The 25,144-nt window shown below is 45.0% G+C and overlaps 1 protein-coding gene across 1 annotated transcript in view; it reads left to right on the plus strand.

Annotated features, from left to right (window-relative positions):
• Nucleotides 1–7,061: 7,061 nt before the first annotated feature.
• The window catches only part of GALNT18 (polypeptide N-acetylgalactosaminyltransferase 18), a 353,046-nt gene continuing 334,963 nt past the window's right edge, over nt 7,062–25,144 (plus strand). Inside the window, exon 1 of the mRNA XM_019975498.2 lies at nt 7,062–7,737. Within this exon, the coding sequence (XP_019831057.2) occupies nt 7,503–7,737 (235 nt within the window). The 5' untranslated portion in view covers nt 7,062–7,502. The remainder of the gene's footprint in view (nt 7,738–25,144) is intronic.

Below are 25,144 nucleotides of genomic sequence, written 5' to 3' on the forward strand. Positions count from 1 at the left end.
GAATCTTTCATGGGTTTGAGGAAATCTGTGACCATACTTCTGCTCTCAGTAAGGACTCAATACACATGACTTCCTTTCCCCCACTTCCCCAGCCAGATTCTATCCTTTGGAAAAGGGATTTAGTAGCTCTTTTCCTTGCTCAGAGGACAGCATCCATTTAGGGCTTGAGAGTGCTTCTGTTTTTAACAATCATCTTTGAAGATGCAAATACTTCCAAGAGATCTCTCACTTGTGGTCTTTTTTCCTTTTCTTTTTTTTTTTAATTGGGGTCTTATCAGCTAGTTATTTCTTCAGTGAAGATGATATTCCTTACCAGATACCCAGGAGGGATGTGACACATGGAAAGGAGTACTGGACTTGGAGTCAGAAGCCCTCTACCACTTTTACTCATGAATATTTGCCTTACATACAGTTTCCTCATCTGGAAAATGGGCGTGATAATAACTTGCCTTTCGGGGTGGCTGTGAAGCTTAAGACAAGGTATGTGTGAACAGTGCTCTGTGGATTGAACAGTGCTGGTACACCCGACCTGCCTAGAAGTCTAGGCAGTCAAGTAAGACTCATCACTGTTCTCCATAGTTTTTACTTGGTTACTTACATAAATTGTGTAAAAACTGATACTCATCCCTCTAAGTAATAGAACATTAAAAATGTATATATAGTCCTTGGGCTACAGAAGGGTTGGACTCCTCAATATATGCTATAAAATATGTATAATTATGGATTGGAAATGAAATACCATTAATTTGTTGTCTAAATAAAAGTGTTAAGTAACACTAAAACTAACATTTGTTGAATGCTTTCCAGAGGTTCAGTACCAAGTTTTACAAATATTATTTCATTTAATCTTCACAACAACACCTTGCACTAATTCACAAAACTAGTAAATGGCAGATCTAGAATTCAAACCCAAATTTGCCTGGTTATGTATGTGTAACCATCATGCTCTGTTGCTTCCCTAATCAATGTATCTTCTTCTGAGCATCCTGTTAAAGGACAAGAAGCCAAAATTCTTTACTGTATCTCCAGCAGCAGATAACATAATGTTATTTATGTAAAGCACACAAAACTAAGAAATGGTTCTGAGTGAGCAAAAGAAAGAGATGGTGGTTGATAACATTCCTGCTTTCCCTACATGATGACAGTGGTCATGTACCTTAATGATTCCTTTCATTTTTGTTCAATAGGAAATACCCACAATAAGTATAGGTCACTCAAGAACTGTGTGTGTGTGTGTGTGTGTGTGTGTGCATGGGCTTGTTTCTGTGTTTATTCCATTCAACAGAAATCTTCTTCCTGTGGTACTGCTCTCTTCTCAATGGCCATAAACCATAGGTATGTCCATTTTCCTGATGATGAAGAAGCATTATCATGAATGTCAAAGGCTGAGTTATCTTTGATATACTGCCCTCAGAGCCTACCAATGTGTGAGGCTGGGCTGAGGTATAGTTACTATTCCTCTTTGACAGATTAAGAAACAGGCTTAGAGTACCTCCAAGACTAGCTCAGTTCACAAAGGATGGCAACCAGTGAGAATCAGGTTGTTTTAACCACAAAAACAGGAGTCAAATTTTAAATTAAGAAAATAATAATTTGAATTCCAGAAGTGTAACATTAAGAAGTAGTCATTATAAAAATTCAGACATTACAGAGGTACCTGGTAAGAAGTTCAGCACTTGACCACTACCCTTAATCAGGTTCTTTTTCCGAAGAAAGCCTATGGTTAAAAGTTTCATGTGTATTGCTTCTCAGGCCTTATTGTATATATGACTCATCTGAGGATTTTGATAAAAACGCAGATTCTGATTCAATAGATGTGGGGTGGGCTTGATATTCTTCATTTTAAATAAGCACTGGAATGTTCCATGGAATGCACTTCAAGTACAAGGTCATAGGGCATGTGCATTTTAAATTTCATCATTACTGCTAGACAGCATTCCAAAGTGACTATACCAGTCACACTTTCACCAGCAGGATAATGAGTACCTATTTCTTTTATACTCTCTCCAATCCTTGAAAATAATCTCCTTAAATTTGTCAATCTGATACATGAGATATGGTATTTATATTTTAAAATGTAACTTCCTGATTTTTAACAAGTTTAAGGATCATTTCTTATTTATATTGGATATCTACACTTCTTTGGTTAATTCCTTGTTCATATTTTTGGCCCATGTTTCCCTTTGGATATTCTTGCCTCTCTCTTTTGTTGGTTTATATGAATTCTTTATATATATGCTGGATATCAATCCTTGGTCTACTAACTATCTTGCAAATACTTTCCTCTAGGTCTAAAGAACAAATTCCCACCCAGAAGAGCTGTCTAGTGACTGAATGAAAGCAGAGCTGTTTGGAAGTTGTACAATCACTTATTTGGGAGGAATCTGGTGTGTCTACCTGTGCCTTTTTCTTTCATATGAATACAGTATATCAGTTCGGAGCTCATCAGGCTGTATGATAGCTGTTTATTCATTGGTCTCCTCCACTGAACAATGATCTTCTTGAGGGCAAGGGTGTATGTCTATAAGTCATCTCTGTGTTAGCAGCAGCCAGCACTGGGTCTAGCACAGAGCAGGCACTCAAAAATACTCTGTAGGTGAATAAGTAGACACAGAGCGTTAGATGGCTCTAGTTGTAGGATTTCAGTTGGGATCTGCTACACTGTGATTCCTCTAGGAGTTGCTTTGGGTCCTTCAACAAGGTGAAAGAGGAGAAGCCAAGAGCTGGTTTCTAGGACCTTTTGCTCCTAGATAGAGGAAAGTTCCTTCTGGGTGAACTTTCAAATACTTTGGTGCCCAGAGATGGTAAAAATAACAATAGCCAATTCTTACATAATGCCTTTGGGCTTCCCTGGTGGCTCAGATGGTAATGAATCTGCCTGCAATGTGGGAGACCTGGGTTTGATTCCTGGGTTGGGACGATCCCCTGGAGAAGGGCATGGCAACCCAATCCAGTATTCTTGCCTGGAGAATCCCTGTGGACAGAGGTGCCTGGCAGGCAACAGTCCATGGGGTCGCAAAGAGTCGGACATGACTGAGTGACTAGGCACATATAGTGCCTTCAATGTGCTTTATGAGTTCATCTAATGCTCACAACATCCCTATTAGGAGGAGATATTATTATTATCATCCCCATTTTACAGATAAAAAACCAAGGAACAGAGAGTTTAGGTAATTTGCCCAAGATCATACTAGTAAGTGCCAGGCCTGGAATATGAATCCAGCTCCCTGGATTCCTTAGTCTTTGCTCAAGAGACAACATGTGAAAAATACTAGACTGGATACAACGTAAGCACTGAACAAACATTTCTCTCTTTGTTCACCATCCCTCCTCCAGAAGAGTGCCTTTTCTGTCAATAACATCTCAGTCCTGTGGTTTGGCAGAATCCAGTCTTGGATCTGTTGTTTCTCCACAGTCTTTGTGTCTGAACCTTGCATCTCTCCCTGCCAGAAGCCCTAGTAATCCCTATTCTCCCAGGGACCTGGAAAACCCACTTCCCACGTACCCTCCCTGGGAATTAACTTTCCACTGTCCAGGCTCATTTTCCCCCTGCAGCCCCCAAATCCCATTTGGCACCTTTGGCACCAAGGTGTTGCATGGTGCTGCCATCTGGTGGGTATAGATGACCACTGACAGCACACTGATGAATGACTCGCCATTAATGGAGATTGGTCTCCTGCTCCTCTTTAGTCCTCAGGTCAGGATACCCTTCTCAGAAGGTCATCAACTGGTAATTAAGATCCATTAATGACTGGTTTTTCCAACCCTGGTATCAAAAGCATTCTGAATGTAGGCTTAGTATTGGGGGGATGGCAGAGTGGCTCCAATACTTTGGTCACCTGATTCGAAGAGCTGACTCACTGGAAAAGACCCTGATGCTGGGAAAGACTGAAGGCGGGAGGAAAAGGGGATGACAGAGGATGAGATGGCTGGATAGTATCACATCACTGACTCAATGGACATGAGTTTGAGTAAGCTCCGGGAGTTGGTGATGGACAGGGAAGCATGGAGTCCTCAGTCCATGGGGTTGCAAAGAGTTGGACACAAAGGAGTGACTGAACAACGACAACAAGATTGGCTGTACTTGAGGGTAAGAAGTCCTACTTGCTGTGTTGTGCTGTGCTCAGTCACTCCATCGTGTTCAACTTTGTGACCCCATGGACTGTAGTTTACCAGGCTCCTCTGTCTATGGAATTTCTAGGCAAGAATACTGGAATGGGTTGTACTTGCCCCCTACTCAATCACATAAAGAAGGAAGCTGCCTACCCAATATAAAAGATGGGTAATATCCAAAGGTTGTGCCACAAAGACCCTCTCAAGGATCTCTAGCTCCTCACATAGACTCTTCAATATACTCTTTCCTCTTGTAGCAGTAGGAGACTCTAGGTTCAAATAATAGGTATAAATTTACAGAAATATATTGTCCTTGAGTCTCTGCTAAGCCTGCTCACACCCATTGTCTGATTAACTTCACAGGGATCCCTTTTTAGCAGCTTTCCAGTTTCAGAAAAGAGGCCCATTATTGAGACTATGAGAGGTTATATACACAGGTTTGTAGTAAATTGGGCAGGGTCTGGGGCATCTGGTCATTCAGACATAGAGGCTAACTCTTTCCTGTCCTTGTGACTCTGAAATCTTTCTGGGTTAAATCTTTGTATTCCCTTCCAATTTGCTTGTTTAAAACCAAAGAATTAGGGATTTTTAGTGGGAATTAGAGGGTCCCGGAAACCACCATTCGTTTGAACATCTTATTGACCTGTGTACCCTACTGATGGTGAAGACAGACACTATGAATAGAAAGTCAGTGTGCTGGAGCTCAGCTCGGAAAGTTAAGCAACTTGCTGCCTATAGTTCTGGTTCCTGTTAACTTCCATTAGGGGAGAGAGAACTGATACTGGTTGGTGGAGAAACTAACTATTGCTGAATAGTAAATGGAGTTCATGGAATTCTAGTCGAGTTCACCATATCCCAGAAGGAAAGCTCACATGATCCTGAGCACCCACTATATACCCTGCACTAATGAAACATTCTGCCTGGTACATTCTCTCATTTCATCATCACAACCAGTTCTCCAGCAAGTATTGTTTATATTTGATATAAGGGGAAACTGAGCCCCTTTGGTGTTTTGAAGCTCGTCCAAACTCTCGTAACCAATAAGTGGTGGATCTGGGATGAGAGTTGTGGAGCCTGGCTGCACCTACAGTGAATATTCTTTGAACTGGTCAACTAGAGCTTGTGACCTCTCTAGAGAAGAGTCTGATCCTCATTCTTCTTTTAATGCATTCAGTCCCTCCACAGTACAAATAGATGATAGGGCCAGCTGGATCAAAATACAAAGTCACACAATCCATTCTGTTTTATATTTGAACCTTATTTTTAAATTTGGGTTTTTTCCCCAATAAGAATGTGAAAAATGAGTATTGCTTCTCTCTGTCCAGCCCTGTGGTGGTTTAGGAAGATCCTGGGAAGAGCTGAATTTCCAAGTCCCCTCCTGGGAGAGAGTATGAAACAGGAGTAATTAGACCTTTACCATTAGCTGTATTCAAAGCCACAGCTTATAAATTCATCCAACTAGAAGGAAGTCCAGAACCTCTGTTTGTGATCTGATTATATTTCCAGAGGAAAAGAAAGAGAGACAGGTGTTATTCCCTCATGGATGCAGATTTCTGTACCTTGATTTTTTTTCCAGAAATACTCTGTACTCTCTTTTTTCATATGGACTCATACGTAGTACCCTGCTCTACTCTCTATCCAACCTACACATATTGTTCTCTTTCCCAGTTACGGGTAGAGAGAAGTCTTCCAAGATCTTTAGTTTGTGTCTGTTTTCATGGTATCTTTTGGGAGTTCTGTATGCAAAGCAGTGGTTAAAGGGCTTCCAGGCTGATGGCCCTCCAATGCTCCTTCACTGGTTTTGTGTCCACCCTCTTTTGCTGGGCCAGGTCCGGAAAACATCACTTGAGGGAGCTGCCTTGGGTACCAGGATCACAGCTGGTTGGGGTGCTGGCACGCCAAGGGACACTCTTCAGGACAGAAAAATGCACCCCAGAGACAAAGAGGACAGAAATCTGTGTTTTGAAGAACCTTTGTTTGAAGGAATTTTATTCAGGTTCTGAGAAGAAGTGAGTGTTCAGCAGAAAGGAATAATATGAATAAGCATTTACTCTAATAACAAAATAGTGTCAGCCACTGGAGTCCAGCCATGCCCCTCTGCTGTGAGGTACAGTTCTGTCCTCCCTAACATCAATCACAACAGCATGTACAGGGACTTACAGCTCACAGAGAGCTTAATCCCCCCAGGGATATTTCTGTGCAGGATCTCCACACGCATTGGGATGAGCCCGGGCCCACATGAATGACAACTGGGGTTACAAGACACAGTTTGTCCTGGAACTGCACAGACTTAAAAAATATATATATAGCTAGGGGCATTAAAAACCTCTGAGGTGTTTGGTAGTGGAGATGGTACAGAACCTTCTAAGAGATTCCTAAAAGGGTTGACTCCTTTGACAGTTGTGGGGTCTGGAGACATTCAGGAAGCCTGCTGACAGGGTGAAGTCAAGGAAGAAGTGGACGCCCACGGGGCCTGACAGAGGGCGAGACAGGATAGGCCATCCGGCCCACGCTTCCCTGGCCTCCCTGAGTCCCGGCAACCAGAAAAAGGGTTGAGAGCCGGCAGGTGGGATCCACGCGAGAAGCCCAGCGGTCGAGCGGTGGAGCGCTGAGCCGAGCTCCCTCCGGAAGCCTGGAGGTTTCTGCGCGAGAGCAAGTGGGATACCCCTAGAGGTGGAATCTGCCGGCCTAGGACTGGGATTGGTGGCGCGCCCTCTCCGGGAGCCTCGGCTCTGGGGCAGCCAGCGCGGGCACGGGTGGAGGCTCTGGAGCGTCCCTGGAGGGCGGGGGCCAGGGGGCGGCCAGCAGGTGGGGCCCCGGGCCGGACTCCGCCCCACACACCCTCCTCGTTGGTCCGCAACCGCCCAGCCCCGGCCCCTCTTCCGAGCCCGAGCGCGATTGGTGGCGCCGCTTGTCGCTCGGAGGGGGCCGGGCCGCTGGGCGCCGCGATTCTCCCTGCCGCTGCCGCCGCCGCCGTCCTTCCAGCAGCGCGGGCGGGTCGGACCGCCAAGGCAATCGGCGCCCGGCGATGGGAAGCGGCGCGGCCGCGGATCCAGGCTGTGGCAAAGTTTTCCAGACGCTAATATCAAGGCGCGCGGCTGCCGACCACCCGTGACTGCTCCGAGAAGGGCTCGGAGATTTTTAATTTGGAAAAATAATCCACCTCATTTCCTTTGTCAAGCTCTCTCTCAAAGGCGGCCAGCGGCGGGAGCTCCAAACTTGGGCACGGCGGCTCCACTGCCAGCGGTCCGGGCTTTGGAGACCGTCGGGACTCAGGTGCTCCGGCGCCCGGCTGCCGCGGGCGTCCGAGGGGGTGTGATCGCGGGGGAGTCCCGGGTGCGCAGAGACAAGGGGCCCCCGGGAGCTCTATATGGAGGAGAGAGCCCAGAATGGTGTGCACCAGGAAGACCAAAACTTTGGTGTCCACTTGCGTGATCCTGAGCGGCATGACCAACATCATATGTCTGCTCTACGTGGGCTGGGTCACCAACTACATCGCCAGCGTGTATGTGCGGGGGCAGGAGCCGGCGCCCGACAAGAAGCTGGAGGAAGACAAAGGGGACACCCTGAAGATTATTGAACGGCTGGATCACCTGGAGAATGTCATAAAGCAGCATATCCAAGGTACGGGCGCCCGGGGAAACTTGGGCAGCCCACGGGGCCGGGGAGTGCCCAGAGCCGTGCGCGGTGCGCCGAGGCTGGTGGGCATCTCTCGAGTGACTGCGGGGCTCTGAGGCCGCAGACGCTTGGCGGGGCTGCGTGTATGTGTATGTTCTTGCCTGAGTACGGGACCCTCAGTGTCGGCGGCTGTGCGCGCTTCTCCAGGGCACACGTGTATGCGCGGGGCTCCACGCGCGGGTGTGTGCAGCTCGCTGGCGGTATGGGGGCGCGCTGCGCACGTGTCCCAGTGTGCGTGGGACTACCGGCTAGTTGCTCGAGGGCTCTCGGGGTCGCACACAGGTCCGGTTCAGAGTGTGGGTACATGTGAATGTTGGTGTGTGTACAAGGGAGCGCTCAAAGGCAATCGAGCTCATTTGGCTACTGTTGGGCCTATGGGGAGAAGCGTGAGAGGCCCAAGTCGTTGCCATTTAGGACCTACAGGCTGCGGGACGAGCCAGAGCTGGGAAGACTGCACGGCCCTAGTCCCAGCCCGGCTGTGAGCGGCCCATAGGCAATTGGGTGTGCAGAGGTATCTGTGGCTAGGAGTGCTGTCTGAACCTTAGCGGTCTCCACCCACACCACAGCCCGCGGGTCCAAGACCCTCTCCAGGAGCAGGTGTTGGCGCGGTGAAGAAGCATGGGCTCCTGGAGCTCTGTCCACTGCGGTGGCGCCTCCGCCCAGGACTGGGAGAACCCGCCCTGGGCTGCCAGCGAAGGCCATTCCCTCCGGTAGCTCCACTCCCAGGCCCAGGGAGTGGCTGGGGCAGAGCAAACAGATTCGCGCGGGCTAGGTCTGGAGTCAGGCTGAGCCGGGAGATTGCGCTCCAGGCCAGGGCTGGGGTCAAGGGAAGGATGGGGGTACGGAGCACTCTCCCCAGGCGACCCTGTCCGATGAGCTGTCAGAGGCAGCAGATAGAGAGCTCTGGCTGGGCACCACAGGTCAGAGTGTGCACACACATGCCCGTCTCTCACGTTCACATTTCTTTTTTCTTTGCTTCTGTTCCCCCTGTTTTCTACCAGGCTTGTCAGCTTTTTAAGGGCAGGACAGCGCCAGCAGAGCCTAGTTCACCTGTCAACCAGGCAGACTTTGGCACGTATCTGGTTGACTGTTTCTCTCCCAGGAGCACTCTCATTTGTTTACACATGGTTGTCAGAATCCAGCCTTGCATCTGCTGCCCCTGCCATGGTGGGGACAGCTGCTCTCTACATTTGGTTTGCTTCCCGGTATGTACAAAAGTTCCTTCCCAGGGGGGAGGTTCAGGTGAGTGCAGGAGAGGTATACATATCCATGGTGCTTCCTGACTGACTGATGACTTTAAAACAAGTTCATGGCTCTGACGCCTCTGCTTCACAACTCTCCTTGGTACCTGCCACTGGGCTTGCATAGCAGACCAATTTATCTCTCTGATGTGCCTGTTGCTGTGTTTCTTACTTGTTCTTTTCCTTCCTGTGGGTCCAGATTGACAATTAGTCAGCAGTAGAAGTACAGTGTTTGCCCCAGGGTGATTCATAATGTTCCCAGAGGGATGCAGACCATACCTTACTTTGACATTTCTAGTTTGCCCACAGATTTTAAGAGATTTTCATTCACAGATTCTGTGTGTGTGTGTGTGTGTGTGTTCATGTTTCTGGAAAATGATCCTCTTGTGCTTTCCAGTCTGGTCAGGGAGGAGGTGAGCAAGATACTACATTGGGAAGCAGTGAGGAGATCTTGGGGTCATGGGCTCATCCCAGAGGGCACCTCTGTCATGTTGAATGTGGACCGTATCATGTGATTTATAAGACTCTACATGCAAATGAGCGCGGTGTGGAAGCTGAAAGGAGCCTTTGTGTTTTTGCTCCCAGGAAACCTTATAGCTATGCCTTTTTTGAAACTTTCAAATGTATACCTGAAAAAATTGAGAGGGGAAGAAAAAAAGAGGGTACATTATCCTTAAAACGCATGGTGATCCAGCTCTCTTGTGTATGTGCAATGACTGTTATGAGTCCTGTGGATATTCAGAAAAGGCCAGATTCTCAGCTGGAGAGGTAGAAGCCACAGTGCACAGTCGGGTGGGGAAGGGCCAGTGACTTAGCAAAGACTGGCCATGAGGCAGGGGGAAGCACAGGATGCTTGGCTGTTGTGCCATGATGGTGTCGCCAGAACTAGTGACAGCACCCCCAGTGATGCTGGAGCCGTCCTTCAGCAAGTAGTTGGGGGAATTTAAAGTAAAATTTGGCTTGCCTGGCGGCCCAGCTGGTAAAGAATCTGCCTGCAATGCAGGAGACCCAGGTTCAATCCCTGTGTCAGGAAGATCCCTTGGAGAAGGGAATGGCTACCCAGTCCAGTATTCTTGCCTGGAGAAGTCCATGGACAGAGGTGCTGGGTGGGCTAGGGATTTATCTTACTTATGTAAGGGGCCTATGGTGTTTGGGACTGGCCAAATGCCACTTTCTGAAGGCAGAGGGTGGGAAAGGAAAAGATCAGAGGCTTGTCCTTGATGATATGGGCCATTTACATGTATTCCACTGCCGAGTTTCCTCTAGTTAGTAGGGAGGGCCTTTTGAGCAAACCAGTTTACTCTGCTAAGCTCAGGGGGAATAGGGATAATAATAATAGTTAGTAGCTAAAAATTGTATAGCACCAGCTGTGTGCCAGGCATTATTTAAGTACTTTATGTATGTTGACATTTAATTCTCCTCCCTCTATGAGGTAAGTATGTAAGCTCCGTTTTATGTATGGAGAGCTTATATAATTTGTCTAAGGTACAGAGATTTAAACCAAGCTCATGTTGCTTCAGGACCTGTGTTCTTAACCACATGCTGCTACTGCTAAGTCGCTTCAGTCATGTCTGACTCCGTGTGACCCCATAGATGGCAGCCTACCAGGCTCCCCCGTCCCTGAGATTCTCCAGGCAAGAACACTGGAGTGGGTTGCCATTTCCTTCTCCAATGCATGAAACTGAAAAGTGAAAGTGAAGTTGCTCAGTCGTGTCCGACTCTTTGAGACCTCATGGACTGCAGCCCACCAGGCTCCTCCATCCATGGGATATTCCAGGCAAGAGTACTGGAGTGGGGTGCCATTGCCTTGCTATCTCTTAAGAGGGCCAGCGAGTCACAGGGGCAGCAGGGCTCTCCTAGAGTCCCTGGATGGTGGGAGTGGGTGTCGGAGTTGGAGACCTCAGAGGGTGGCCGAGGGATGATGGAGTCATAGCCTTTCCACTTGGAGACTCTTCCATAGTTAAACTCAGGAAGCTCTGGGTTTTGTTTCACACCAAAAGGCAGAGGTTACATTCACACAAGAAGTGTTTGTGGAACACCCAGGACAGTTCCTGGCACATTCTTCAGAGAGTGTGTGTTGGATGGCTGAGCACATGAATGAATGAGCACACAGTGCGGTGCCCAGGGCACTGGTTAGTCATTAGTAAAGCATTTCCATTCTCAAATGACTATGTTTTGCTTTGGAGCCTTGCACAGGCTCCTCTTTGCTTTGGAAGGAAAGTTGTCCTGGAAGCTGCAAATGTCACAAAATGTTCTACTGGATGTTCCATAGGACTTGCAATTAGAAGAGGCTTTGGAGCGTCACCCTGGAGCTACGTTCTAGTCATGACTGAAAAGTTTATTTTCCTCTTGGGGGTTGCAGTGGTATTTCATTTTAATTTGTTTTCTGATTGAATGATTTAATTAGATGGTGTTTGGGAATGTAAATTGCAGTTTTGATCATTATTTTTTAACCAGATAGATGGTAAATGAGAGGGTGGATAACTCTGGATTTTAAAAATAGCACCCTGATGGATTGGAAACACAAAGCAAGTGTTCGTACAGGTCTGGTCTTGGAGGGTGCCATTGCCTTCTCCTGTCTTGGAGGAAAAAGATGGAATTGCTGGAGGTGGTGCAGTGGGTTAAGTACAGAGTGTGAAGGACGCTGGAGTGTTGGAGAGCTTAGGAAATGGACATGTGGGTTCACGTCTTACTGTGGAAGTCGAGCAGAAACCCATACAGCCTTTCTTTTTTCTTGGTTAGCATCTTTCTTGAATATAAAAACGAGTGAGCCAACATTAAATAAAATATTTTAAAATGTATAAAATTCCTCTAATTCATTCTAATCTAACACAACTATTTTGTATTTTGACATTGCCTTCTAGCTTTGTCCATCTGGCTCCATATTTAAAAATGCAGGTGTAGTCGTGGTTTACATGTAATTTTATATTCTGCTTTTCTCAGTTTGCTTTTTGTTAGAAGCACTTTTTCAATATTTGGTACATAGTTTATTGATTTTGTTGTTGTTGTTCAGTCGCCCAGTGGTGTCCGACTCTTTGCGACCCCATGGACTGCAGCAAGCCAGGCCTCTCTGTCCCTCACCATCTCCTGAAGTTTGCCCAAGTTCATGTCCATTGCATGGGTGATGCCCTCTTCTTTTTCTGCCCTCAATCTTTCCCAGCATCAGGGACTTTTCCAATGAGTCAGCTGTTCGCATCAGATGACCAAAATACTGGAGTTTCAACTTCAGCATCAGTCCTTCCAACGAGTATTCAGAGTTGATTTCTCTTATTGATTTAGTCCTTATTTATTGGAGGCCTGGTATGTGCCAGGCGCCACACTGAGTGGTGACTTTGGGTACAGTGGTGAATCCAGATGCTCCTGGTCCCTGTTGCAGTGAACGAGTTTTTGAAGGATGATAGTATACCTCTTTGGAGAAGGCAATGGCACCCCACTCCAGTACTCTTGCTTGGAAAATCCCATGGACGGAGGACCCTGGTGGGCTGCAGTCCATGGGATCGAGAAGAGTCGGACATGACTGAGCGACTTCATTTTCACTCTTCACTTTCATGCATTGGAGAAGGAAATGGCAGCCCACTCCAGTGTTCTTGCCTGGAGAATCCCAGGGATGGGGGAGCCTGGTGGGCTGCCGTCTATGGGGTCACACAGAGTCGGACACGACTGAAGTGACTTAGCAGCAGCAGCAGCAGCAGTATACCTCTTCTTCAACACAGTTTGGGTTTGAGTTAGCTAGTTTACTGAAAACCTGATTAAAGAAGAAACTAAAACAAAATATCACATACATGCATTAAGTATTTTGTTTTACTGTGCATTCATTTCTCAGCTTTTTGATGGAAGGCCAAGGCTTTATCTTTGGTTTGGATCTGTTAAAGAAAACAGAACTAGAAATCTGACTTTGTAAACAGCTTCTTCATGGAATAAGCCACTCCCATAAAGTGCAGTTTACAAAGTCTGATTTCTAGTTCTGTTTTCTTTAGCATTCACTGAGAACTTAAAGGTACTTATGAAGCAGTGTAGTGGCCCACATTTTTATTACTTTGGTCTTTTGCAGTGACTTTGTTCATGAGTAATTTGACTGCTATTTATGTGATTAGTTCTATAAAGTCTTTCCAAAGCTTTAAATTAATTTTCTTAGAAATAACTCTAAATTTTTAACGATGATCTTCCATTGGTTATATAACATGTAATTAAGTTATGCCGTTACAATGACAAGTACCAAGATTCTAAACACATTTGGAAGCAAACCCAGTGTACTCTTGGTTGGCTTATAATGCCATTGTTAGCTGGAAATGTAAATGGGGTGAGGGAGAGAAATTGACACAGAGGGACAATCGCATCCTGGTTTGGTTTTGTTTTTCATGGAGAGAATGAAAACATGCTTAATCTGGAGAGGCAATTAACTGGAGAGTTCTTAAAGAGAGGGCTTCCCTGGTGGCTCAGCTGGTAAAGAATCCGCCTGTAATGTGGGACACTTGGGTTCAATCCCTGGGTTGGGAAGATCCCCTGGAGAAGGGAACAGCTACCCACTCCAGTATTCTGGCCTGGAGAATTCCATGGACTGTGTAGTCCATGGGGTTGCAAAGAGTCGGACAGGACTGAATGACTCTCACTTTCACTTTCTTTCTTAAAGAGAACTTTTACTGTATTTTTAGTGACTGTATAATATTCCACCATCAGTATACCGTTATTGATTTAACCCCTTGCCTATTATTGAACATTTTCTTTTCTATTATAACTAATCAGAAATAAACATCTTTACCTCACTGTGTTCTTCTTTGGAATGACTTTAATGATGCATTTCCACAAATGGGATTATTACTGACTCAAAAAATATGAACAATATTTATGAAAGATTGTTTTTCAAAAGGAAAATCTTTCTATACAGCCAATGGCAATATAATATTGTACCTGCTTCTCAGAGCCTGGCCAGCCTTGGGTGTTACCCTTCAACTTTTTCTGGGCAAATGTAACCACCATCAAATGTTCTATTCTTTTGCTTTGTACTTTCTTGATTACTGTAGAACTTAGCATCTTCTCCCGAGCCCTGTGTTTGCTTTAACTTTGTATTGGTGTCCTTTGCTGGTTTTTCTCTTGGGATATCAGTGTTTGCGATTTGTGTATTTTATGTATGTGTTTTATTTCCATATATCATTAATTGATGAAATTTATATCATGCCTGTATTCTATTTTATACACATAATTTTTGCTTTGCACATATGCTTTAGGGCAGTGATTCTCAAACTCTGTCCCCAGGAGCCCCAAGCTTCTAGAAGGTTTGATCTGGGACTTAAGAAATAGAAGGGTCAAGTGAGGTCTCTTTGATCCCTCCTTTCCTCATTCTCTCCCCTCTATGCAACCAATGCTGTTTCTCTTTCATCTGTCTTATATTTGGTTTTCTGTAAGATATTTCATTTTTTTTAAAGGACTCTGCTTTCTTTTTAAAAAGGGGTTGGAAATCACTATTTTGGAAGAAAAGGAAACATCAGACTTAGATTTCTTTGAGGGATGATGATAGCGTAAAGAATTTAAGAGAGTAAACAAATCTAAAATGAAATTGAATTCCTGGGTGGTATACTTGTAACATCTATTTACCCTTCTGAATACCATGATTAATAATGTATTACATTATATGACTAATTTCTAAATCCATTATCTTACTTCACTGAGTCAAGATCATCTGAACAATGGGAGAAATGGATTATTAAGTGCTTTTGTTTCCTAAAATTTTATTAGGCATATTATGTGCATATTAATGTACCGGTAACAGTAATCAATTCAGTAACAGTAGGTTGGTCACCAAGATTACAAACACATATATGGTTCCTAAAAATACGAAAATATCCAAGGCCCAGTTGTTGGGAGGGTTTTTTTTTTTTTGTCCCCTTATAGCTTTTGGATGTTACTGAGAATTGGCTAATGTCCTTCTCATCTCATCCCTGACTTGGCAGGGTTGTAAAGAAGATATCATTTTGATGTTTGCAAAATGCTTGAAGATTACTTGAGGAAAGGGTGTCATTTAAAGAGTAAACTTATTTATCCTTCGGAATGAACTGTGGCATGTGAAATTATAATAGTAACAGAGATTGATATTTTGAGAGAGTCCAATAGCAGAATGTAGAAGTTGAGCCCAATTATCTTTATTAATAGCCCAGGACCGTATCTCCATGGAATAGAAAAACCTTGCCAAAGAATACGACTTTTTTTTACCATGGCCAAAGAATTTTCATTTTTATCCAGAAGTGTGTAGGCTGTAAAATAAATGAATTCCACATTCTTTCCCACTCACTTGACATAAATTGTTATTTGCCCTTGATAAGTAGGTTGATGTAGAGCCTCAAGGAGAATTCAGAATGAAATGTTGGAGAGCCACAGTTTGTTTTTCTGGTTTGTGAGGGCCTTGAAGGTCAGCTTCAGTTATTCGGATTTAGGTGGTCTGTGTTTTTTTAAAGCTGTTTGTGGGATCCAGAGCCAGTGCAGGGTTGCTGGAACATCTTCACTAGTGTCCTACAGGATTTCTGATGTCCCTTAACTTGGAAGTTGAACGGGCTACTGCTTTGATGTAGAGCTTGGGAGTCTCTTTAGGATTGTTGCCACTTTTCGTTGCTTGTGTTCTATTCTGGAGACTAGGACAGATAGGGTGCCTTGTGAGAGGCATATTGGAGGGCAGCCCAGATTGAGCTGATATTACACAGAAGGTCCTTTGTGGAAACACCAAACTGAGTATGAGTGATGAATGTAGCCAGAAGGCACCAAGGTGGGATTTGGGGAGAGAGAGAGATGCTGGAAGGGCAGTCCATCACTGTGGCATGGGTACTTTGGTCGAGAGCAAGGGCCAGAGAGGTTTAGGTCCACTGGTTGATGGTCTCGATTCTGTAAATGGTGGATTGCACTTTTATGCTGACCTTGAAGGTCTCCCTAGGGCTGGAGTGCCTTGAATTTGCAAAGACTTGATAATTCCATTGTGCCTACAGTTGTTAACTTACCAAATTTCACTTTGCCTTCAGGGTCAGAGTGAGTGCCATTCCACAGGGCAATGCTTGAGCACAGGCGTTCTCCATGCTCCCCGCTCTTCACACACATGCCTTCGCATGCAGAGCACACACCCCAGGGCAGGGCCAGGACCACGCATGTCCCAACATGTTGCATTCATTCTCACTCCATCCCTTTCTCTCCCACACGAGAAAGCATATTAATATGCAAGAGAATGTGATAACCTTGAAATGGCTTCAATTCATAGTTAATCATTCATATGCTTTGGTACTTAAATTATTGTTAATAACACATTACTGCAAACAGTTCCAATTTACAATATGTTGTGACAATGACTGGAAACAGCTGCTGTTCTGGAATCTTCGGTGTGAGTCTTTGTACTCTATGGACCCAGCTGAATGCGGCCCACTGGAGCTTTAAGCAAGAGGATTCCTGATAGTGTGAACACTAATGCTTTGGTAGTTTTTTCTGGCTACACAATTATAGATTAAAATATGTTGCTAGGACAGATCATCCCAGTCAGTAGGTATGTATTTCTGAGATGTAGTTCTCTTTCACTGCCCAACATTCAATTTTAGTTTTGTGAAGGTTTGCTTTTGGGAGATGAAGCTGCCCTTCGTGATGCCAGTGGAAAGCCTTCATGTCCAACTCTAATGAGAGTGACAGACTTCCTTTATGATGGTATTGCTGAAATGGTACTGGGGCTGCCAGACACACTTTGTTCCGCTGCGTTTGTTACCACTGTCCTCTCTGAGCTCACATAAACAGTGTTTGGAGAGATCCAGAGAAGTGACATTAGCACTCATCTCCTCGGGACACATAAGAGCAATGGAAAATGATGCCTGAAGAGCAGGCTAAGGCCAGCTCTTCGGCATGATTGGGTTCATTCCACCCATGTCCAGAGTTTAAGATTCAGGGTAGAGCACCTATTTGAGATGGTTAGGTGCTGCATCTATACTTAATTTTGTATTATTATTTTGTAAAATTTTTATTTACTTATTTATTTTTGGATGTTCTGGGTCTTTGTTGCTGTACATGGAATCTCTCTAGTTGCAGCAAGCAGGGGCTTCTCTTGTTGCGGAGCATGGGCTCTAGATAGGTGGGCTCAGTAGGATCAGGATGTGCACCACCTCCTCTTGTGGTACACAGTCTTAGTTGCTCGGAGGATCTTTCTGGACCAGGGATCAAACCTGTGTCCCCTGAATTGGCAGGTGGATTCTTAACCACTGGACCCATAGGGATGTTGCATCTTAAGTTCTGGTGCCTGATTTGGCTTCAGTGGTCTGACTTGCTTATCCATCTCTGTCCTATGGGGGCTTAGAGTTAAAAAGGCCACTGAGATCCTGCAGGAGAGGGAAGGCAGTTCAGCGACCAGGGCAAGATTTGAAACTTGGGCTAATAAGTGTCATGTTAGTGGTATATTAGGACTTAAGAGTACAAGATTGCTTGGGACAATGAATTTAAGAGTTAGAAAGCTAGGGAGAGATTTGAAGCTACAGAAATGCCAAATGAGAATGAAAGTTAAGGAGAGATTTGAAGTTACAGAAATGCCAAATGATAATCTTAGCCAAACCCTTGATTTATTTTAAGAGCAACAGGCATATAAAGAATTGAAGCTGGATGATATCAAAGGGAACAGAGGACGAGAACTACTCCTATGGGTCAGAGACTGGGCTGGTGCTGTCCATGCATGATCGCCTTTTAGCGTCACTGCATGGTGAGGGAGAGTTTGAGAGGCGAGAACATTGAGGCATAGAGACTTAGAGAGTTTGCCCAAGGTCACAGAGCTGCTAGGTGGTGGAGCCAGAAAGGGAAACTGTCTCCAGCATTTGTGCTCTCTCCAGAAGAGAACAGAAGATGACAGTCTCACAGAGGAGGGACTGGAAGATCATTTTATCAAAGATGGTTTTCAAATGTAAGCTTAGAGGCCTTAGGTCTAGCAGGAGACTGATGAAAAAGGGATCCAGGCAGGCGGCTTGCTTTATCCTCGTATAATTAAGGAACCTCGGAGTCGGGGTGCTAGCATGGGAGACTCCAGAAAGCCCTTTCTCTGGAATCACTGTGAGCCCCCCAGGAACTTGGCCTCATAGGAAAAGCGGCGTGTGCTGGCTGCAGGCTGGACCTCATTCAGATTTCACATGTGACTTTCAAACTCCTATAATGCTTTCCTGTGCACTGGCGCAGCCAAGTGGCTCCTGGGGTGACCAACTAGCCCTGCTTGACTTCCCCTCTTTTTTAAAAAGTTTATTTATTTATCAGCCACACTGCATGGCATGCAGGATCTTAGTTCCCTGACCAGGGATCGAACCTGCACCGCCTGCAGTGGAAGTGTGAAATCTTAACCACTGGATTGCCTGGGAAGCCCAAGGACTTTCCCTTTTTTAAAACTGAAATTCCTGTGTCCGCGGAGGACCCTCAAACTTGGGAAAACCTGGAGAGTTGGTCATCCTCAGCTTCTCAAGCTGGTAAATTCTTTTCTTTTTTTTTCTTTTCAATGGTAACTCCTAGCATCATGGTAAAAATAGCTCTTCTGATTGCACCACGTCTGTGTCTTCTGCTCTCTGATCTTGAACGTTGACTTTGTCCAAGAGTGGTAGAAGGGATGGTGAGGGTCTGGCAGCCCCTGCCCCATTTGCTCTGCCCCCACAAGCTGCCTCCTCTCTTCTTTGTTATTCATTCTGCCTTAATACTCCCTGTTTTTTTTTTTTTTTTTCAGCTGTCTGAGCCTCTCAGGATTTGGAAAGGAAAAAACAATTGCTGTAAAGGAAAGCTCTAATAAAGTGGTTTGGGCACAAAACATCAGCAGCTGTTTATTTGCCCAAAACAGTAGGAGTCCGTATTAATAACCTTGTGAGTTATATGCTGGGAAGTTAAAAGTAAGCAAAAATCTTACTTGAGACCCACAGATGTGACTTTATTCCTTTATTGAACTAATCTCTCTTCCTGTTTATGCTGGTGACATTTTCTATTATCCATGTGGAGGATCCTTTTTGATCTTCTGTTTCAGATTTATTTAGCTCTGCCTGGGTAGGGTCCCAGAGCAGAGAGGTTTTCTGGTTTCTCTTTATTGCAGTTATGATCTTTGGTGTTTATGTGGTTCCTGCCTCAAAGGATCTTGATGAGTGGGACAGGCTTTTTGTAATTAATCATCATCATATTTTTCTGAAGGGAGAGAAGGAGCCACCAAGTAATGGGAGGGGTGTTGGTAAGGCTGTAGACGTGCCTCACAGTTGGAGAAGCAGTCTTTTAACATTTCTAAATCTCACTTTAATAATAAACTGATCCTCTGATTTACTTTGCTTTTTAAAAAGAGTATATGGGAGGAAAGTATAACAGGCAAGAATTATGACGTATACTCTCCAAGACTATAATTGGGCCAGACTTTTAAAAAATTTTATTAGAACCTGAGGGCCCTCCCCAGTGGCTCAGTGGCAAAAACCAAAACCAAAACAACCCACCTACAATGCAGGAACCATAGGAGACGCAGGTTTGATCCCTGGGTTGGGAAGATCCCTGGAGGAGGCATGGCAACCCACTCCAGTATTCTTGCCTGGAGAATCCCCATGGACAGAAGAGACTGGTAGGCTACAGTCCATAGGGTTGCGAAAAGTAGGACACTACTGAAGCAACTTAGCATGCATGCATGAGGATTTATATTAGAAGGAGAATCCAAAGGAAAATAATGGAAGAAAATTTTATCAATGATTCAAAAATTAAAATAGAAGAACAAAGGAGAGGAGGGGTTGTAGAAATAGCTCTGAACTTGTCTAGAGAAGAAACTGGACGAGGAAGAGAATCAATATCTGTTGAGCACCTGTTATATGCTAAACGCTTTACATGTGAAAACTCATTTTAACTTTGTAAGTAACCCTGTGGGATTATGTTGTTACCCCCATTTTACAGATGAGGAAATCCAGTCTCAGTGACTGTAGTTAACTTGTCCAAGGCGATGCAGTTAGTAAGTTACCTCTCTCCAGCTCCTTAGTATGGAGCTAGGCACCCTCTTGTTTTTCTGCTCCAGTGATGCTAAGCAAGAGAAAATAGGATCACCCCTTTCTCTCAGTAGGAAGGTTGCAGGTGATACTAGAAGGATTCATGAGAGGAGCATGACCCTGAGGTAGGTCACCAAGCGACTGTTTTCTTAGTGCCCTTCCCTGGAGGTACAGGAGGTGGCCTGTGCCAGGGGTTGTCAGGCTGGAGTGCTGTGGAAGGCTAAGAGACTGAAGGCCTGGCTCTTCACACCCAGCAGTATCTCTGTTTCTAGGAGAAGACTTCAGTTCAGTTCAGTCGCTCAGTCATGTCCGACTCTTTGCGACCCCATGAACCACAGCACTCCAGGCCTCCCTGTTCATAACCAGCTCCTGAAGTCCACCCAAACCCATGTTCAGTGAGTCAGTGATGCCATCCAACCATCTCATCCTCTGTCTTCCCCTTCTCCTCCTGCCCTCAATCTTTCCCAGCATCAGGGTCTTTTCAAATGAGTCAGCTCTTTGCATCAGGTGGCCAAAGTATTGGAGTTTCAGCTTCAGCATCAGTCCTTCCAATGAACACCCAGGACTGATCTCCTTTAGGATGGACTGGTTGAATCTCCTTGCAGTCCAAGGGACTCTCAAGAGTCTTCTCCAACACCACAGTTCAAAAGCATCAATTCTTTGGCGCTCAGCTTTATTTAAAGTCCAACTCTCACATCCATACATGACCACTGGAAAAACCATAGCCTTGACTAGATGGACCTTTGTTGGCAAAGTAATGTCTCTGCTTTTCAATATGCTGTCTAGGTTGGTCATAACTTTCCTTCCAAGGAGTGTCTTTTAATTTCATGGTTGCAGTCACCATCTGCAGTGATTTTGGAGCCCAGAAAAATAAAATCAGCCACTGTTTCCACTGTTTCCCCATCTATTTCCCATGAAGTGATGGGACCGGATTCCATGATCATAGTTTTCTGAATGTTGAGCTTTAAGCCAACTTTTTCACTCTCCTCTTTCACTTTCATCAAGAGACTCTTTAGTTCTTCTTCACTTTCTGCCATAAGGGTGGTGTCATCTGCATATCTGAGGTTATTGACAATTTCTCCCAGCAATCTTGATTCCAGCTTGTACTTCCTTCAGCCCAGCATTTCTCATGATGTACTCTGCATATAAGTTAAATAAGCAGGGTGACAATATACAGCCTTGACGTACTCCTTTTCCTATTTGGAACCAGTCTGTTGATCCAAGTCCAGTTCTCACTGTTGCTTCCTGACCTGCATACAGGTTTCTCAAGAGGCTGGTCAGGTGGTCTGGTATTCCCATCTCTTTCAGAATTTTCCACAGTTTATTGTGATCCACACAGTCAAAGGCTTTGGCATAGTCAATAAAGCAGAAATAGATGTTTTTCTGGAACTCTCTTGCTTTTTCCATGATCCAGCGGTTGTTGGCAATTTGATCTCTGGTTCCTCTGCCTTTTCTAAAACCAGCTTGAACATCTGGAAGTTCGTGGTTCACGTATTGCTGAAGCCTGGCTTGGAGAATTTTGAGCATTACTTTACTAGCGTGTGAGATGAGTGCAATTGTGTGGTAGTTTGAGCATTCTTTGGCGTTGCCTTTCTTTGGGATTGGAATGAAAACTGACCTTTTGCAGTCCTGTGGCCACTGCTGAGTTTTCCAAATTTGCTGACATATTGAGTGCAGCACTTTCACAGCATCATCTTTCAGAGTTTGAAATAGCTCAACTGGAATTCCATCACTTCCACTAGCTTTGTTTGTAGTGATGCTTCCTAAGGCCTACTTGACTTCATGACTTAAGTGTGAACAAAACCATCTCCTCTGCTCATTCAGAGCAAAGCTTCACTGAAGTGTCTTCCAGGATCAGGGGATGGCGTCAAGTTGGGGGCCGTGAAGTGGAGCGTTGCATACAGAGGAAACTGCAGACATGTCCAGGTTTGTCCATAATTCCCATTTAATCAAGAAAGCAACATATCTGGGCTCAGGTGTATAGAATGTGGGCCCTAGTTCTGTGGGCAGGTGTTGGAGAGGGGCCCCAGATCTAGCACTAAGGCTTGGGGTGGAGGCTTGGGATGGTTGGAAGAAACTACTTCCAAGTTCCTGTTCCCCTCTCCTATGACTCAGAGTTTGACAGTGACCTGGGAGGTACTCCTACCTTCTGTTGGTCACGTGCTCAGATTCTTTCCTTTCTTCATCCAAATAGCTTTTATTAAGCACCTAGTAAGTGGTGGAGGTATGTCAGTGGGATGAAGACAGACGTATGAAGGGTTTGCAATGAAGTGAGATAGTCAGGTGCCTTCTGATAAAGAGAAGCTTGAAGAAAATTAGGTGTGAGGTCTGTCTGGGGTAACAGTTCCAGGTGGAGGAAACAACAGGTGTGCAAAGTCCGAGGTAGGAGTGGACCTGGTGTCTGTGGATTTGAGAACAATGTGGCCAGGGCAGAGCGACTGTGGGAGAAAGGGGTAGGGGCTGAGGTCAGAGAGGGCCAGTCGGGGAGCAGGTTGTACTGGCCTTGGAGGACACTGTGGAAGAAATGTCCTGGGAGAAAGGGGGAGCCCTGGGAAGGGGTCGCAGAGGAGCCCAGCTTTTAAAGGCACCAATCCAGGCTTTTCTGTGGCTGCTTCTGAACACGCCTTATGGGCTTGACTCTGTGCCAGGCATGTCAGAAAATGATAAAATATGTAGGACACAGTCCTTTGCTTTGAAAATCTCATCGTCAGGCTAGGAAGACAACCCAAGAAACAGGTGATGATCTTTTGCAAACTAACAAAGGTAGTGAGGGTTAATACTGAATTCTCGAAGAGTGTGCTGGTAGAGCAGAATGGGGAGGAGCTGGGATTTAATGACACACCTTTGGAGAATGAGGAGGATTTAGAGGAGTGGAATAGAGAAGTTTAGGAGAGGGCAAGTTCAGGCATTAAGTAAAACCAACAGTTACCTGGAAGAGGGAAACCGGAGTCTTGTGAATTGTGGCAAAGTATGTGCAGGCAGACAGTGGCTGGAATCAGCGTGGCCCTTTACAGACTGGGTGACCTTGGGCAAGGCTCTTCACTTCCCTGTGCCTCAGTTTCCCCAGCTATGGAAATGAGGATGACTGCTCCTTAAACCCTGTAGGATTGTTGTGCTGATTAAGAGTTGAAATTAATTGAGGTGCTGATTAAATGCAGGACTGGACAGCACCCCACCCTGCCTATCACTTGGTGGGCATGTGGTGGGGAGCACGTTCTTTCCTTCAGTCTTCCATTTTCCCTCTTCCTTTCGTTCCCACCACCTTTTCCTCTTGGAGCTGGCATAGAAAATACGGTCAGGGATACATTTTCTGGTTGTAACACCCAGACTATCAACCTTGATCCCTGTTACAGTGCAGCTGACAGGATGAGTGTGTTAGGACTTCCCCAGTTAAGGCCAGCCTGGGATGGTTCAGCTTTTGAACTGTGGTGTTGGAGAAGACTCTTGAGAGTCCCTTGGACTGCAAGGAGATCCAACCAGTCCATCCTAAAGGAGATCAGTCCTGGGTGTTCATTGGAAGGACTGATGCTGAAGCTGAAACTCCAATACTTTGGCCACCTGATGCAAAGAGCTGACTCATTTGAAAAGACCCTGATGCTGGGAAAGATTGAGGGCAGGAGGAGAAGGGGACGACAGAGGATGAGATGGTTGGATGGCATCACTGACTCAATGGACATGGGTTTGGGTGGACTCCAGGAGTTGGTGATGGACAGGGAGGCCTGGAGTGCTGCAATTCATGGGGTCGCAAAGAGTCGGACACAACTGAGCGACTAACTGAACTGAACTGAGATGGTTCAGAAGTGAGGTTAGAGGGGAGCCCAGCCTCACACTGTGACATTTGGACACCTGGAGTGTTTCAGTTTGATTTGACTGTTGCCTGGTAATCTTTAAGCCCGCAGGCCTGGGACCTGCCCTCATTTGTAGAGAAATATTTGTTTTGTAAAATAAAGCCCACTTGGCATCACAGTGGTCCGGGGACAATGTTAGGAATGCACTGTTTGTAGAAACCTGGTGGGAGAGTTATGCAAGGTATCCTGTTACCTGGTCCAGAATCTCTTTTCCTCAAATCCCTGGTAGTGGAAGAGCCTCCTGGAGGAGAGAAGTGTTTTCTTCCATCTCAACCCACCTCCCAACAGAATTGGAGCTGCAACAGCCTGTCTTCCTGCTGGGGGGAATTTGATTTAACACAAAGCAACGTGACTTATAATTTCAATTGCAGGCAGGAAGGTATGATTTAAGACAATTGTCAGGAAGATTCAATTTAATCTTTTCTTTCTTTCTTCTCTACAAAATGTGCATTTTGTTGCATGATCTAATTTTAATATACATTCTTTACAACTCAAAGATAGATGTAGTTTCATATTGAGAAGGTGCATTCTACATTTTTTTTAAAAAAGTACTTATCTATTTAAAGTCCTTTTTGAAAGAGATCCCTTACTAGTGACAGAAAACAGAGGGATGGTTTTGCTTTTTTACTAGAGAGAATTGAAGTAAATCATTATGAAACTTCCTGGACAATAAACCATTTCTTGATTAGTGGGAATTTTTTTTGATCACTTAAGAGTAGGGGATAAGAATTGCCTTAACAAAACAATTAAAATATTTCTTTTATGTACCTAAAACTATACAATTGTGAATGTTTTTCAACAACAGCTAGTTGCTTGTTTTCTTTTTTTTTTTTTATTTCAGCAAACAGCATATGTATTTTTTGGTTTGTAATTACTTTAGAAGTACAGAAATATGCATTGATTTTTATAAATCAAAAATTAAATCTTATTTCACTCTGGTCACTATTAGAAACAAAGTATTGTGTGATGCAGCTCTGTGTAGCCCCTTCCCTCTTTCTTCACCTATTAAACAAAAAAGTTGAGCTGTCCAACTTTGGCAGTTCCCAAGTCATGTCAACTGTGAAGGCTGTTGTCTGAAGGCTCTTTATTGAGATTCAGAGTATGCTAGAACCAGAAGGTACAAGAGGACCCTCACCCTCAAACTTTGTGCTGAGGGATGCACGACCCAGAGCAACTTGGTGACTGCCCTGAGGATCCTCCCCTTGGTGCCAGAGATTCTGGGATGGGGGTGGAGAGGTCCTGAGTCAGTTCTAGAAAATTCCCCTCTATATCCTGTTACTCC

Source organism: Bos indicus, chromosome 15, assembly GCF_029378745.1.
Source record: "Bos indicus isolate NIAB-ARS_2022 breed Sahiwal x Tharparkar chromosome 15, NIAB-ARS_B.indTharparkar_mat_pri_1.0, whole genome shotgun sequence".
Lineage (NCBI taxonomy): Eukaryota > Metazoa > Chordata > Mammalia > Artiodactyla > Bovidae > Bos > Bos indicus.